General features: G+C 36.5%; 7 protein-coding genes across 8 annotated transcripts in view; 4 read left to right on the top strand and 3 right to left on the bottom strand.

Moving 5' to 3' along the window:
- Nucleotides 1–267: 267 nt before the first annotated feature.
- Nucleotides 268–1,371, bottom strand: LOC123009683 (ELMO domain-containing protein 2). The gene has a single exon (XM_044406158.1). It carries the CDS (start codon nt 1,292–1,294, stop codon nt 359–361), a length of 936 nt encoding a protein of 311 aa, XP_044262093.1. The 5' UTR covers nt 1,295–1,371; the 3' UTR covers nt 268–358.
- Nucleotides 1,372–2,719: 1,348 nt separating this feature from the next.
- On the top strand, nt 2,720–5,543 carry LOC123009677 (leucine-rich repeat protein soc-2 homolog). Its single transcript, XM_044406149.1, has 2 exons — nt 2,720–3,027; nt 3,076–5,543. The coding sequence occupies exon 2, from the start codon at nt 3,120–3,122 to the stop codon at nt 4,815–4,817; it is 1,698 nt and encodes a 565-aa protein (XP_044262084.1). The 5' UTR covers nt 2,720–3,027; nt 3,076–3,119; the 3' UTR covers nt 4,818–5,543.
- Nucleotides 5,544–5,570: 27 nt separating this feature from the next.
- Nucleotides 5,571–6,334, top strand: LOC123009685 (iron-sulfur cluster assembly 1 homolog, mitochondrial). The gene is made up of 5 exons (XM_044406161.1): nt 5,571–5,745; nt 5,798–5,851; nt 5,908–5,983; nt 6,036–6,110; nt 6,156–6,334. Exons 1-5 carry the CDS (start codon nt 5,665–5,667, stop codon nt 6,257–6,259), a joined length of 390 nt encoding a protein of 129 aa, XP_044262096.1. The 5' UTR covers nt 5,571–5,664; the 3' UTR covers nt 6,260–6,334.
- Nucleotides 6,272–8,077, bottom strand: LOC123009681. Its single transcript, XM_044406156.1, has 5 exons — nt 7,982–8,077; nt 7,006–7,934; nt 6,899–6,956; nt 6,682–6,851; nt 6,272–6,631 (listed from the first exon to the last, which is right to left on the bottom strand). The coding sequence occupies exons 1-5, from the start codon at nt 8,036–8,038 to the stop codon at nt 6,322–6,324; spliced, it is 1,524 nt and encodes a 507-aa protein (XP_044262091.1). The 5' UTR covers nt 8,039–8,077; the 3' UTR covers nt 6,272–6,321.
- A 203-nt stretch (nt 8,078–8,280) lies between these two features.
- LOC123009678 (60 kDa SS-A/Ro ribonucleoprotein-like) lies at nt 8,281–11,233 on the top strand. 2 transcript variants are annotated; one of them, XM_044406150.1, is made up of 7 exons: nt 8,281–8,394; nt 8,749–9,263; nt 9,379–9,584; nt 9,631–9,836; nt 9,884–10,224; nt 10,272–10,494; nt 10,545–11,233. In XM_044406150.1, the coding sequence occupies exons 2-7, from the start codon at nt 8,753–8,755 to the stop codon at nt 10,675–10,677; spliced, it is 1,620 nt and encodes a 539-aa protein (XP_044262085.1). In that variant the 5' UTR covers nt 8,281–8,394; nt 8,749–8,752; the 3' UTR covers nt 10,678–11,233. The 2 variants fall into 2 exon arrangements, with proteins under 2 accessions (XP_044262085.1, XP_044262086.1); XM_044406151.1 differs by having other exon boundaries at nt 8,339–8,394; nt 8,753–9,263.
- On the bottom strand, nt 11,229–12,333 carry LOC123009684 (U3 small nucleolar ribonucleoprotein protein IMP3). Its single transcript, XM_044406160.1, has 5 exons — nt 12,052–12,333; nt 11,900–12,007; nt 11,748–11,851; nt 11,524–11,699; nt 11,229–11,473 (listed from the first exon to the last, which is right to left on the bottom strand). Exons 1-5 carry the CDS (start codon nt 12,186–12,188, stop codon nt 11,453–11,455), a joined length of 546 nt encoding a protein of 181 aa, XP_044262095.1. The 5' UTR covers nt 12,189–12,333; the 3' UTR covers nt 11,229–11,452.
- Nucleotides 12,334–12,445: 112 nt separating this feature from the next.
- LOC123009676 (serine/threonine-protein kinase GL21140) overlaps nt 12,446–14,432 on the top strand; it is a 4,436-nt gene continuing 2,449 nt past the window's right edge. The window contains exons 1-5 of the mRNA XM_044406148.1: nt 12,446–13,047; nt 13,096–13,314; nt 13,365–13,636; nt 13,685–13,928; nt 13,980–14,100. Of these exons, the coding sequence (XP_044262083.1) occupies nt 12,721–13,047; nt 13,096–13,314; nt 13,365–13,636; nt 13,685–13,928; nt 13,980–14,100 (1,183 nt within the window). The 5' untranslated portion in view covers nt 12,446–12,720. The remainder of the gene's footprint in view (nt 13,048–13,095; nt 13,315–13,364; nt 13,637–13,684; nt 13,929–13,979; nt 14,101–14,432) is intronic.

Below are 14,432 nucleotides of genomic sequence, written 5' to 3'. Positions count from 1 at the left end.
GAGGTTTTGAAAAGTCAAATTTGACGTTAAAGCCTGCTTTACAGTGAACTTTCAGAAAGTGTCAAACTTTTCATGACCCAAAAATAAATATTTAAAAAGATAAATTTAAGAATTTTTTTTACTTAATAAGTACTAATAATATTTTAAATTTTTGTCATGTTGATGTACATGGTAATAAAAAATGTGGGTTACCAAAACCAATTGACTTGTGGTGAAATTTTGTTTTTTTTTTCTGTTATTTATGAATTACAAACAATCCAGTTTAGTTAATTTTTTATTTCTTTGTGTACTTAAAACATACAAAGTGTACCACGCATAAAAATCGTATTTACAAAAGCCACATAATATCACAAGTGAGCTAAATAGTGTCAACACTGAAATTAATCCGAAACACTGCATTCGGATCCTGCAACGCATTCCTTACATTTATTTCAAAACTGTCTTTGATAGTGGAAAACTCCATAATATCCTTGGGCTTACACTCAATCCAATATTTATCAAATTCGTAAAACAAATAACTATAAAACTGGTGAAAGAGTTTCAAAGTTGGGGCACTTTTCACCATATTGAAAAAATAAGTCTTGGCATCGCCCTGTTTGAGGAGGGTCCACGCCAGACTTGTCAAATTAATCCCAACAATGGCAAAGGCGTAACCGTAATGGGGGTGATGTGAATGAGAGAGTACGTAGGTGGCTGCGTCCTGATACTCAGTCGCAAAAGCTAGGAGATTTTCCAGCCCCAGGAGCCCCATTCCCCGAAAATCCGTCTTGGGGTCGTCGCCCTGAAACCCAATATATTGCCACTGTTTCGTTACTCGGGCTTCTAGAGGCTCGTGGGGCATCAACTTGTCCCACAAATCTCGCAATTTCCTTTCATGTTCAAAGTTGTCGGCGTCATAAGTTGTCTTTCTTAGCTCCTCCACTTCTGATAGCAATTGGCGATAGCCCCAAATCTGCTCCACACACTGACTGAAATTTATCACAAATTGGAAGTGGATTTTCGGGTTGATTTTCTTGATTAGCATAACTGTGTTCACAGCCCCATTTGTGAGTTCTTTGAGGTTAGAACCGACGAATCGCTGATTATCACTTACATCGTTTAAGTGGGCGATTAGTTGGGATATTTGGGGTGACTTTGACATACTGAGGGAGTAGTCCACGGCGTTGGTCCGAGGGGCCCCTTGAATTTTCCCATAGCAGATTCTTTGAAGCTCGCACAAACCGGTAGTCTTGCGGAGGAACCATTTAATAACGGGGCGCAAGTAGTACGAGAAGAACCACCAAAAAATGTACATTTTATTCGAGAATTTCGGTGAAAAATTCAATTAAACTTGTTGTTTACATGTTGAATGGCATGACAACCGGATGACAAGTGACAATTGACAGGGTTTGTTCGGTCACAAATTTCTTGTAATAGAGTTACCCTAAGAACGTTTGAGTCACAATTTTGTTTCTGGGTTTAGTTATGGCTTATTTTTTGCTTATTCTTAGAAAATTAGTAATTATTGGCCCTTTTGACTTAACTTAGCTTTTTTGTGGGGTTTATTTATTGTAGTTTTGGTCGTTTTAGTTAAAGTTATATTCTTGAAAAAAACAAGAATTCAGAAACTCAGAAAAAACATAGTAAAACAAAGCAATAACAATTGTAAAGATAATGTAGAGTAAAAGAACCAATATTTAAAATTTTAATGCAAATTGAAAACAGTAATACCTAAAAAAAACAATTTAAACAGCGATGCAATTAATGTTAGGCAGCCAATTATACACCTGCAAAATTAAACAAAATATAAAAAAAAATTAATTACATAATGGTTTTGAAATAGCTGTAATTAACTGTTTTTTATTTTTGTTGAAAGTTTTTTTTTGATAATTTCTTATTTTCTGTTGTTTACGTTTTTAGGAATTTTTTATTTATTTAATTGTAGAAAAAAACATTGCATGCAACCCGCGTAAAAATACTTGTTTTTGCAAAATTTTTGATCTTTTTTTATGTTTTACTCTAATTCCATCCATCTCTTTCTTCATTTTAAGAATTAGCAACTATGAAATACTAATATTATTTTATATTTTTAACAACTGATGTATGCAATGAAAAGATTGTACAAATGTAATAAAAAAAAATCGTTATTAATTTGTTTTTTCACGCACACAGTACATCCACAACCACCGGAAATGCGCTCTTTCCAGTGTAGTAGACCTGGATGTTTTGCAAAAAACAACGACATTTTGAGACCTTTTATTTAAATTTGTGAAAACAATAGTGAAACAAGCTGAATTTCAAAAATTAAATTTAAGTTTGTAAAGTTGTTTTCATACAATAGTAAGTTTAGAATTAAGAGGTTGGTACAAAAATCAGATATTATTTATTAAAAGAGGTAAAATTAAAAAAGTATTTAATTAATGTGTTCAAACCTATGTTGCGTTCTGCGATGTTTCCTTAACTGAGGATTTACCCGAAATAATTTATTTTTTAATTGACATTTTGTGTTTCCCAGATATCAGTTAACGTTGGTAATTTTTATGTTACTAAAGTTAGGAAACACCAATTTGCCAATAATAAAGACCATTTTATTATTATTTTTTACTAATTTTTACATTCTTCCAATGACAGTTTTTAGTATTTTGCTATTGCAAACTGTTGTAGCAGATAAAAATTATATTTTTTTCAAACAAAAGTAACATTATTTAAATCGCCCGCCATAACGCCCGTTTGATGGCGCCACCTCTTCCGACCACCGCAACAAGGACAGATTCCCTTTTATTTATCTTTGTTATTCATTGCGAAAAATTGAATTTTCCGAGCAGTTCCTTGGAAAAATCACCCCGAAACTGTGAAAACCGTTCACCCCCAACTGTTCTCTCGTGTATGTTCTGCGTTGCATTCCATATCGCTTCGCTCGATGTTGTGTTTATAATCAAGAGGGCGGCGGCACCGGCAGCTGTCACATGAGCAGCCCCCTTGCAGACTCACTCCTCCTACAAACTACAACGATGTTGCAAACCTCTCTAACAGAAATCTTCCAAAACGGTAAGCCAGCCGGATTTGTCAAATCAGTGATAACACCCCAACCCCCAGTTTCTCACAATGATCACTGCCGAAGCAACTAACTGTCGCACAAAATGACTCAACCTGCAACGGGGAACACGTGTCTGCCGGAATCCGAAATGCCCGAAGCCGAATCCTCAGGTGTCTTGGAGAGCGTCAAGCAGAAGAAGTACTCGTCGGGGTCCCTCGGGGGCGACATCACGCGCCCCAAAGTGGTCACCGTCAAGCACCCCGAGTCCAACAAGCCCAAACCGACCGCGAAGAAAAACAAACCGATCCAAGCCGATCTCGACGTCTCCAAGGAGTTTCTCAGGTGCAGGGACGAGGGGCTGAAACGGTTAGACTTGAGTAAGTCCAACATCACGCATTTGCCCCCCACTGTCAGGGATTTGGTACACCTATCAGAATTGTACTTGTACGGAAACAAATTGGTCTATTTGCCGCTAGAAATCGGCTGTTTGACCAACTTGCAAACGTTAGCCTTGAGCGAAAACTCATTAACGAGCCTCCCGGACTCTTTAGTGAACCTAAAATCGTTAAAAGTCCTCGATTTGAGGCACAACAAACTCAATGACATCCCCGATGTCGTCTACAAATTAACGTCTCTAACAACGTTGTTTTTGCGGTTTAATAGAATACGTTATGTTGATGATGAAATAAGATTTTTAACGTCGTTAACAATGCTCAGTTTGAGGGAGAATAAAATAAAAGAATTACCGGCTGGGATCGGAAAATTAGTCAATTTGGTGACATTTGACGTTTCGCACAATCACCTCGAACACCTCCCGGAGGAAATCGGGCAGTGTGTCAACTTATCGACCCTTGATTTGCAACATAATGAGCTTCTGGACATCCCTGATACGATAGGGGAACTCCAGCAATTGACGCGGTTAGGGTTACGTTACAACCGATTGTCATTTATCCCCTCCAGTTTGAGTAACTGTAGACACATGGATGAGTTTAACGTCGAAGGTAATGCGATCTCGCAGTTACCCGAAGGCTTGTTGTCGAGTTTAAGCGAATTGACGAGTATTACACTCTCGAGGAATAACTTCTCGGCGTACCCCTCAGGGGGGCCCTCGCAGTTCACCAACGTCGATTCGATTAATCTCGAACACAACCAAATTGATAAAATTCCGTATGGGATTTTTTCACGGGCTAAACATTTGACTAAGTTGAATATGAAGGAGAATCAGTTGACGTCGTTGCCACTTGATATCGGGACGTGGACGAATATGGTGGAGTTGAATTTGGGGACGAATCAATTGGGGAAGTTACCCGACGACATCCAGGCCCTCCAAGCGTTGGAGGTTTTGGTCTTGTCGAATAATTTGCTGAGGCGGATCCCGCCTAGTATTGGGAATTTGAGGAAGTTGAGGGTTTTGGACTTGGAGGAGAACCGTTTGGAGCAGTTACCGAACGAGATTGGGTATTTGAGGGACTTGCAGAGGTTGATAGTGCAGAGTAATCAGTTGACGTCGTTGCCGAGGGCTATAGGCCACTTGTCGAATTTGGTGTTTTTGAGTGTGGGGGAGAATAATTTGGCCTATTTGCCGGAGGAGATCGGCACTTTGGAGAATTTAGAATCGTTGTATGTTAATGACAACCCGTCGTTGCATAATTTACCGTTTGAGTTGGCGTTATGTTCAAATTTACAAATAATGAGTATAGAGAATTGTCCGTTGTCACAAATTCCTGCCGAAATTGTGGCAGGGGGGCCGTCGCTTGTTATCCAATATTTAAAAATGCAAGGGCCTTATCGTGCCATGTGATTGTCTTAAAATATTTCATAACCAGTGTGTGTCTGTTAGTTGTTATTAATCAATGTTGATAAATAAAAAGACATTATCTTTATATTTAGGATAATTGTTCCAACGAGTTGTTTGTGTTGTAGTTGTCCACTTCTGAAGATCGTTTTTTTTTAGGATTATTTTAAATAGATCATTCAGCAATAAAACACAAATACTCCGATTTTTATTTGCAACGAAATGTGTTTTATCTTATAGGTTCATGTAGTTAACAAAAAGATGGGAACAAAGAGTAACTTGTGATTCCGTAGGTTAAAATAAAACGATTTAACCCAACCTATCTGTACATCAAGTTAGAGGGCGTTAAAGTTTAAAAATTATTTTGTTTTTTTAAATATTTTTTTAGTACAGGCAGTTTGGTATCAAAACCACATGTTTTGGTTTTATTATTTTTAGTTTCATTATTATTTTAAGCCATGTTATGTTACACGTAATCCCAGTGGCGTAAAGAAATAGAGATAAGTTGGATTAAATCGCTTTATTTTGATTTGGCGAATCTCAGGTCACTCTGTCCCTATCTTTTCGTTACACCCTGTATGTGAAAAATGTCGATTATTTATATTTAGTGTTATTTATTTTAGCTACAGCAACACTGGATTAAGTCCCAACTATGATCATTTATAAATTTTGGATAAAAATGTGCATTTAATTGTGATTTTATTTGATAATAAAGGTTTCTGGAAGTTCAAATTTGTTTAGTACGGACCTGACCTTTTCTAGTGATTTTTAACCGTTACATTGGCAGTGCAATGACATTTACCAAAATTCGCAATTTTGTAAATTAATAACAAATTTGATAAATCTGAAAGTGATGGCAAGTAGAGTGGTTGCAACGGCTACTGTGAGGGCAGTGCGAAAAAGGCTAGCCCCAACAAGAGCGGCTCTAGTTCTGGTAATGCAAAAGTGAGGTTATGTCAATTATTTTGGAAATTTTTCATTTTTAGACACCAGCGGCTGTGAATCGAGTCAAAGAATTGTTAAAAGGACAGGATAATTTCGTAATAATAATTAATCATTGATTAGTAGTCGTTTTCTATCACCGTGTCGTTTTTAGGTAGGGTTAAAAATTGGGGTTAAACAGAGGGGTTGTAACGGATTGTCATATACTTTGGACTATGTTGATAAAAAGGGTAAGCATGATTTAACCACATGATTCACTTTGAGTTAAAAAACAATAATTAGATAAGATGGATGAAGAAGTGGTCCAAGATGGTGTCAGAATCTTCATAGATAAGAAAGCACAACTCACATTATTAGGTAATTTTCCATTTAAACAACACAAATAATCCGAAAAACTTCCAGGTACTGAAATGGATTACGTACAAAGCAAATTGAGCTCAGAATTCGTTTTTAATAATCCAAATATTAAAGGCACCTGTGGGTGTGGCGAATCGTTCAACATTTAGACACAATTTTAATCTAATTAGTATTTATTTGTACATAAACGTTACGTTTTAATAAAAAATAATTACAAAAGTTTAGGTTGCAGTTTCAGTGCTGTCACATCCAAAATCTTAGGATTAGTTGTCTCCGACAAATTTTTCCCGACTTTTTGTCCCTTTTTAGTGTTTCCATCAATCAAGTTATACTTTTTCATATATTGAAGTGTTGCAAATGAAAAATCAGTGTTCAGGGGCGGCTTAAAGTGTTTTTCTTTGGTGGGAAGTGGCTTATTTATTGCTTTTGCCAACTTATCCTCAGGTAAATATTTCATTAGGAGTTGTTGGACGGCACAACTGACATCAGTTTGGTCACAATTCTCGTCCAAGTCGCTCTCTCTATAAAATTAAATGAAAATAATAATTGAAAAAAATAAAAAAAATTCTACCTTGTGACCTCACTGGACTCTTGTATTGGTGATAAATTCACCCCAATGTCTTTCAAATGTTGTAACGTTGCTTGTTTTACAGCCTTCATGGTTTGGCCAGCCAAATCATGTCTCCGATTTTGACACTCTGACTGTTTTTGGACTTTTTTCAGAACATTATGGACCTGATCCTGGAATACTAACAATACGAAATAACCCTCAATGAGTCAAAACTCACCATTAAGTCTTTATAAAACGTAAGCCCAACATTATTACCCTGAGACTCTTCTTCATCACTGAAAAAAAACTTGGAATAAATTAATTCAGATTTTGATATAAACTCACTCCGAACTGCGATAGTCGTCCATTTTAATTTGAATACTTGGGACGTCACTAACGTAGCTGTTTCCCACATTTAGAGACTCCTCAAGACGCAATGAATTCGCATTTTCGGCACTATTTTCGACAATTTCCTGAATTCTTGGCTCAAGGAAATCGTTTTGTTTTCGGAATTTGTTGTGTTGAGGGCGGAATGAAAACTCAAAACTTGTTGCTTTGACGTCAAAAGAAAAAATACTTTTTTTGGGGCTGTTATTTAGATCCTCATGGGGCCCCGAGTCGATTTCGGGCTGTCTTATACTTGTTTTCAGGTTGTTTACTTGGCGTTGGAGTAACATAATTTGTTCGTTTTGTTGCTGGATGATCTTGTACAAGTCCCGGATTGTGGGTTCGTCGCTTGTGGGGGTTATTTCGGTGCAACGGGGCTCAGTCTGCGTACAAATTTCCACCTGTCTAGGGGCCGGTTTTGGGCATTCAAAGTGTCTTAAGTCAACATTTTCTATACTTTTTAATCTTGCAATTTCATTATTTTTATTGCACATTTGTGACTGTCTTTGCCTAAACTCGGCATAATTTGTGAAACTTGCTTCAGGCTGTGGCAGTTGGGGCTCTTGGGGCTGTTTTTCGCACACTGAAGGTTCGAATAGACTCAAATCCAAGTGTCTATCAGGCACGTTTGCCATGTAAATCTGCTTGAAGGTCTTTCCATTTAAATCAGGCACCGCTTTCAGGGTTTGTGGTTGCGGAAGCTGATTTTCTTTATCACAAGTAGGGAAAAACGGGCTTTGAAAACGGACATGTTTTTTCGAGTTATTGCAAGAGAATGATTCTCTCAGTTGAGACTTGTCAGTATTTTGGTGCCTTACAGGGGGGTTTAAGGACAAAAACGAGTTCTCTATTATTGAAACTTCAGGCACGATTGGTACTCGATCGATCTAAAAAAAAAAATGTTTTTATGAGAATTATTCACTTGTTGGCTTACTCTGTTTATCGTTGGTGGGGCAGGGGGGCGTCGGGGGGCTCCGTAAAAGTAATCCATCTATTTTTCACAAACAAATTCAAAACCGTAACTGTCACAACTGTCAAAATGTTACTTTTTGTTTGTTAGGTTGGTAGTTTAGTTTTCGTGCTTGTAGGATTTCCTTTTACAACAGATAACAATAATGTCATAAAATGCATTTACAAAATCTAAATGACATATTACAAAGAATGAAATATTACAACAATCATATTTTTACTTGTCATATAAAATGATTTGTTGAAAAAGCATTTTAAAATAAAGTTTTATTTTTATCGCTATCAAGACTTCTGCAATTCTTGAATTCGTGCTTTTTTGACACTCAGATGTTTTCAGTTGAACTTGGGAATGTAAAATAGTGCACCTTCAATAAAGAGGTAAAGTAAATAAATAAACGAACATTTGTAACAAAAACGACTAAATAAGACAAAAATGATAAATATTTTGAGTTTCTAGACCGCAAAATTGCAAAATCATTGCTTTTAGTGTAGGCAGACTCAATTTTTTTATTTTTTACCTCGTGTTTGAGTTTAGCCATTTATTTTGTAATTTTTTTTGGATGGTGATTCATGTGGAAAACGTTTATTTTAATGAGACGAAAATAATGATCTTGCTTCCGTCAGAAGTTATTATTTTTAATGTGTGTCACAGCTTTTATTAAATATTTATTATTTAACCCATTGTGACAGGGAATAATTGAGGTTAAGTTAGTGAAAACCCCCATTTTCCAGTAAGATGGGACTTTCAAGCGAGGAAACCCTCAAGCGCTATCTCTACACCAGCAGCTACCATGGGGCTTTTTTAGCGGGGAACCCCGACAAACATTTCAGCCGTTTTACGGGCCACCTCCTTTTCCCTTGGGCCAAGACAGCCCCCGAAGACTTCGTCAAGACTATCACAACCGTCAGTGAAGATGCCTTATTAGTGAGACGCTCGAATTTTTTCTATTTTTTGGCTGAAGCTTTACTTGATAAAAACATACCAACTGAATTAAAAACCGAAATCAAGAAACTCATTTTTAAGTTAATTAAAACCGACCAAGATTTCTTCGATTTTCTTAAATTTTACACGACCCAGCGGAGCGAAAAAAAGAAAATATCCACGACTTTGCGAAAAATGATCATCAAGTTCTACCAAAACAAGGAACCAAAAGAGTTTGCCGAAACTGTGGCAAAGCAAGAGAGTTATCACGGCTGGACGCATAAGGATCTCATCAAATTGAGCCATTTTAAATGCAATAATGTGGGTAAGTAAAATTTTTGGAAGTTGGGGAACCACCTGTCAAATTTTACGCCGCCATCTATTATCATCACAGGTAAAACGGTACAGTTTCCTGTAATAACATCACATACAAATTCTAGCGTGTGAACCGATCCTGAAGTACGTCCTTTTTGGTATAAAACAACTCCCGGAAGCTTCTGATGACGCCTCTAAGCCCATAATCGAATATTTGAAAAAATCATACGAATTACGAACAACCGACGATGTGGCTAGAGCTACGACTTTGATGACAGAACTTCACGTCACTGTTGACCGCGTCAATTCGAAATTCAACAAAAACGAAGAAGTAATATTCAAAGTTTTTGTGGTTTTTAGTTATTTTGTTTGGGCAGGTTTGGTTGGCAGCAATTCCCGAAATGACCACCCGCGAAATCCTACAGTGCCTCTACCGATTTTACAAATTTGGTTTTTTCAAAGCCGGAAGTCAGTTTCAATCGAAAATTTGTGAAGCTTTGTCTGACGCAGAAAAAATCAAAAAATGCAATTTGCATCCTATTGAAGTGTTCATTTATTTGAAGTTTTTCGAAAAAGGGGGAAAGTAAGTAAATTCGTAACTTTAGTTGGTTATGATAAATCATTGTTTAGGCCGATGGACTCCAAACTTCTCGAATATTTACAAAAGAAGGAAATCCGTGAGGAGACTTTGAAAAGATTGACAACACCGTCAGAACCGAAATGCAAACCTGTCCTTCAGAGTATTAATAAATGTCTTAAACTGTCATACAACAACGTGCAACCAACTGGGAAAAAATTCATGGTGACAATTGACGTGACCGAAAAAGCTCAAGAGGCGTGCTTCCATAACAAAAGAATAACGTGTCTGGAAGCAGCCGTTGCGATTATCCGATTTTTGTCAAAAATTGAGCGAAACGTCACCGTTGCTGTCTTTAAAGACAGTCAAATTAATTTCGTCGACATCAGCAAATGTAATTAATTTTTTAATTTTTGGTCACTTATAATTCGAAAATTGTAGCTCATTCTGCAGTTGATAAGTTGCTCGAACACAAATCGGCCTACATTTCACCCAACGCCCCCCTCGATTGGGCGCGCAATAAAAAGAAACAAATCGACATTTTCATCAATTTCATGAGCTCCAGTTGGCAGGAAAATGTCCCACAGGAAGTTAAGGACAAAATGGAAAAAGTAACCGAAGCTTTGAATAAATATTCGAAAAAAATGCAATCGCCAGAAACTCGGTTGGTACCACTAGTTTTCTGTTATATCCAAATAACCGACTGTTTTTTAGTTTGGTGAAAATCTACCTAGATGGTTCTAGCGGAGTTTTTTCGGAAAATAGCAAAAATATTCTGTCCATATCGGGTTTCAGCGTTGATGTTCCTAAAGTTTTGGAGGCGTTCTGTAGAGGGCGCTTCTGTTAAAATTCTCGACTGTTTTCCCTCCTATAAAAGTGTTCAATCAGATATTTTTTTACAATTGATTTTTCTCGAAACGAACGAAATATCGAAGTTTTTAGTTGTAATTTTAGGTTTTAGTTGTATCTAACAAAATAACTTTTTGTAGCGATTATTTATGAACTGATTTGGATCGTTTTATGTGTGTAGGATAGGTTTTTATACATTTTTTCTTTTGAAATTAAGTTACCAAAAATCTCGCTTTTCGTTAAGTGTAACAGGAATTCCATGACTCTTTCAATAATAAATCTGGGTGCCTTTGAGAGTTTGGAAGTCTGTTTGTATTACATAATAATGGTTAAGTTTAACGCATAACTACTGAACCCGGTTTTGTTAGGTTAGTTTTTCTAAATAAAATCTCGTGGTTAACACTTATTGATAAATTGTCTGTGAATGCATTTTTAAAATATCGTTAAATTTTGCTGTTTATTACGATTATTGGTTTTTATTTATTTTTGATAAACAATATGACTAGATTAATTTATACTTCCTTACATTTTGGAGAAATAAACATTTGCAAGGATTTGGAGTAGTTTATCATGACCAACTGAGTAATCAAATTTAAAAGACAATTATTGGAGTTATAGTTGGTGCTGCTATCTACACGTTTACTTAAAAGACAAGCAAGAAATTCTACGACGTTTATAAATTGTTAAAAACATTATTGAATAAGCCTAAATATTGGTTTTGCCTTGTTTACAATACAAAACAAGTAGCTTTCATAAATCAGACTAAGATCACATCACAACACGAAATCATCTCTCTGCAAAAAAGGGGGTAAAAACCGGTTTCCTGCATTATTTTAATCCTCACCATTCCATTGTATTCAAGCACATGTTGTTTAATCTTCGAGTTATCGACCCACGTTACAAAATCTTCCAAAGTCCTTGTTACTAACAATGCGGGGTCTTTAACCAACTCAGGCCCGACTCTGACATGCCCCTGTTCAATTAATTTAGTAGCGCCCTTGATACTTTCAGCCATTTTATCTAAAAATTCCAAACTGAGACAAAATTTTAACAAAAATTGACACTCACTTCTAACCATTACAACAGCCAATCGCCGTCGACAAAAACACGACGCTGTTACTTTCTCAGCTAGACTTAAATCCCACCGCGTCGGAATTAAACCCATTAGATACCTACAACAAAAAAATAACCTCACTTTCGACAAAATCCCACCCACATACAATTTTTCTAATAATTGGGCACTTTTCTCGGTCCGAAAGGAGTCTTTAGGGTCCACTTCTTTAATTTTACGGGCTAGTTCTCGAATATTACGTGCCAATTTATTGTAACTGCAAAAATAAAATAACACATGTCAAAAAAGTCATAACCTCACTTTGTATAATCCTCTCGTTTCTGAATGTGATACTTCTTGAGAATTTTCACTTCGTGTAAATTATTGTCCACCTCCCATGATATAAAATCGACTTTTTTCAATAGTTTTTGCTCATGAAATTTCAATTTGCGAACCATTTTTAAAAACTGGTCACGAATGACAGTAAGTAATGCCAACCACGCTGACTCAAATTACTCAATTTTACAATTAATTATTGACTCATTTGAGCTATTTTTACACAATTATTAAATAAAGTGTGATCGTGATTGTTCCTAAAGTGGTGATAAGGCACGCGACGTTATATTACTCGTTATCAGGGCGGGAGAATAAAATGTTGGGTTGGTGGCCATGTGTCACAAATTTCATCCCTCCCACTTGCCGAAAAGAGGTTATTACCTTTTTAACCGTAAAAACAGTTAGTTTAGCGTAAAATCTAATTTTTTCATAATGAGATTATAGTTTGATTGTGTTGTGTGTGAAGTGTGCCGTAAAAACAGCCAGAGACTCATTCAGGAATCAGTGAGAATTAATGTTTGGTGTAGTTTCAGTGACAGCTGGCAAATAGGCGGTACCAGTTTCCAAGTTTTGGTTAAAAAACAACCCCATTGATTAAACACCAACAATGCTACGATGATTTCAAGCCAAGTGTGAAAATCTCAACCGGACAAAATGTCGAAGAACAACATCAGTGGCTCACGGAGTGTCTCATCGACCAGTTGCAACAGCATCCAATCCGACTTTGAAATCATCGATAATGGCATTGAGGAGCTAAATTTAAGTAAAAGTAGACCCTCTTCGACGTCGCGGACGCAGAAAGCGAAAAGAATCCGGTTTTATCACAACGGGAATAAGTTTTTTAACGGAGTTGTCATTCCAGTAGCCCCCGAACGGTACAGATCCTTTGACAGTTTAACAACCGAACTCACGAACATCCTCACCAAGAGTGTCACTCTCCCGAGCGGTGTGCGAAATATCTACTCAATGCAAGGCAAAAAAGTACCTTTTTCATAAAATCGACGACAAAAAACTAACTTTTTGCTCCAGGTTTGTAGCTTGGACGATTTAGAAGACGGGAAAGAGTACGTCTGTAGCGGCAAAGGCGAGATTTTCAAGCGAATTGAATACACGAAAACCGACACTCTCAAAAAAAGACAGTCCAATAAATTTAATAATACAATGATACACACCCCAAAAATAATACCCCCAGATTGTGTTCGGCCTCGCATAGTCACGTTAATTAGGAACGGAATTAAACCACGAAAGGTACCCCAAAAAACTCATTTTGTGTTTGTTTTTAATTTTTTTGTCCCCAGATTATTCGATTATTGATCAACAAACGCAACGCCTCGAGTATGGAACAAGTCTTGAGTGCTTTAACCGAAGCGGCGCAACTCGACTCAGGCGCTGTTCGGAAAGTTTTCACACTTTCGGGTCAAGCTGTCACGATTTTGTCTCAGTTTTTCTCATCTGAGGACGTTTTTTTCGTCTACGGCAACGAACGGTTTTCTCAGGACGATTTCGAATTGGAATTCGAGGAAAGTAAAGCAATACAACATTATAAGAAAACCCCCGGCCTTAAAAACGGGTACGTTATTTTTTTTCGTTTTTTTGTGTAGGTAATTTTGCTTTTTAGTGCTGGTCCTAAACCAAAAATGCCTAAAAAAGAACTGAACCGAACGTACGAGTCTTCGGAAAGTTTGCTTCGTAGATTAGGTGAAGACAATAATATTATTTTGCCGCTTTCGTTAAGGCAGAAGTATACGGTTGGTAGGATGATCGGTGATGGGAATTTTGCGGTTGTGAGACTGTGTAAAAGTACAACGAGCGAGGAGGAGTTTGCCTTAAAAATTATTGATAAATCCAAATGTAAAGGGAAAGTAAGTTTGATTTTTTTTCAAATTATTTGTGCTAAAAATTTATTTTTGTAGGAAGATATGATTGAAAATGAAGTCAAAATCTTGAGAAGGGTCAACCATCCCAATATTATGTCGTTGATAGCGGAACAAGATACTAAAACAATGCTGTATCTAGTGTGCGAGTATGTGAAAGGTCAGTCAGGTCTACCAACCGTTATTTTTTTATTTCTTTGATATCGAGGTGACCGTGGTTTTCACAAAAAACTGAACTCCCCATGAGTGACAGATCCCCAAACATAAAGTCTATTTCAACTCTATAAAAATTAATTTCTTAAAAAATCTCTTAATTTTACTTTTTCATGTGTACTTAATATTATTAACAGTGATGTTTTTTTATTTTGATTTTATGATTTTTTTATTAAATTTCTTCTGAGTGACAGATTCCTTGAACATAAAGTCTATTTCAACTCTATAAAAATATTTTTCTAAGAAAATTTAATAATTAAATCTAAGAAGAATTTTACG

This window comes from Tribolium madens, unplaced genomic scaffold (assembly GCF_015345945.1).
Source record: "Tribolium madens isolate multiple individuals breed KSU strain unplaced genomic scaffold, Tmad_KSU_1.1 Scaffold_7;HRSCAF=85;Tcas5.2_LG10, whole genome shotgun sequence".
Classification (NCBI taxonomy): Eukaryota; Metazoa; Arthropoda; class Insecta; order Coleoptera; family Tenebrionidae; genus Tribolium; species Tribolium madens.
This window is presented reverse-complemented; position numbering and strand designations above follow the sequence as displayed.